Here is a 792-nt window from a genome sequence, read left to right on the forward strand (position 1 = left end):
ATGCCCATGGCATGCGGGTAAGGACTAATCATTGCCGAAATATGTTGAATAACGGCGACTACGAACATGGGTCTACATGTTGTGTACGTCCCGGTGCACCCCTGACCTGCCACATCCCACTCCTAAGTCTAGTCCAGCAATAACTTACACCAGTGAAGGCATCTCGCTGTATATATAAGCACACCGATGCGGTTAGCTCAACATATGCCCCATTTGTACACAGCTTCACGGCAGTCCCAGCAGTGGTTAAGAGACGATCAATGCTGATCCAACAGACGAACTGCAGCAAGCCCCGTCGGCGAGGTCGCCGGCGTGTGCGCAGCAGCGGTGGTGGTGTCCGGCTGGGCTTGCTGCTCCGGCTGCGCGTGCGGCTGTCCGGAATCGTCGGCCTGCTCGTCAGGAGCATGGAGGAGCTCAGATGCTACCCTGGCCGTGGCAAGACCAGCTGCTCGACGTCGAGAGCGCGCAGGCCGGCGTTGTCCCTTGGCGGTAGCTGCCGTCGCCGTCCGGCGCCGGCAGAGAGGAATCAGAGCTCCTTCTACAACGAGGCCATAGCAGACTGCTTGGAGTTCATCAAGAGCAGATCCACCTACCTGCCTGCGAAGGATGATAAGATTGTCAGTTTGAATTAGTTTGATTGTGTAGTCTTTCTTTATGGTGAAGTTTCTGCTCCTGGAATTGGTTTTATCACTTTTGGGGGAGAATTTAATTAGTCTTTTCTTAGTGTTCTACGTATGTTTACATGATGATTAGTTCTCAAAACAAAAACAAAATTGTTGGCACCCATCAAAA

General features: G+C 52.4%; 1 protein-coding gene across 1 annotated transcript; it reads left to right on the forward strand.

Annotated features, from left to right (window-relative positions):
• Window positions 1–224: 224 nt before the first annotated feature.
• On the forward strand, window positions 225–792 carry LOC120969475 (uncharacterized). Its single transcript, XM_040396706.2, has one exon. The coding sequence runs from the start codon at window positions 261–263 to the stop codon at window positions 630–632; it is 372 nt and encodes a 123-aa protein (XP_040252640.1). The 5' UTR covers window positions 225–260; the 3' UTR covers window positions 633–792.

The sequence above is a fragment of the Aegilops tauschii genome, chromosome 7, assembly GCF_002575655.3.
Source record: "Aegilops tauschii subsp. strangulata cultivar AL8/78 chromosome 7, Aet v6.0, whole genome shotgun sequence".
NCBI classification, from domain to species: Eukaryota; Viridiplantae; Streptophyta; class Magnoliopsida; order Poales; family Poaceae; genus Aegilops; species Aegilops tauschii.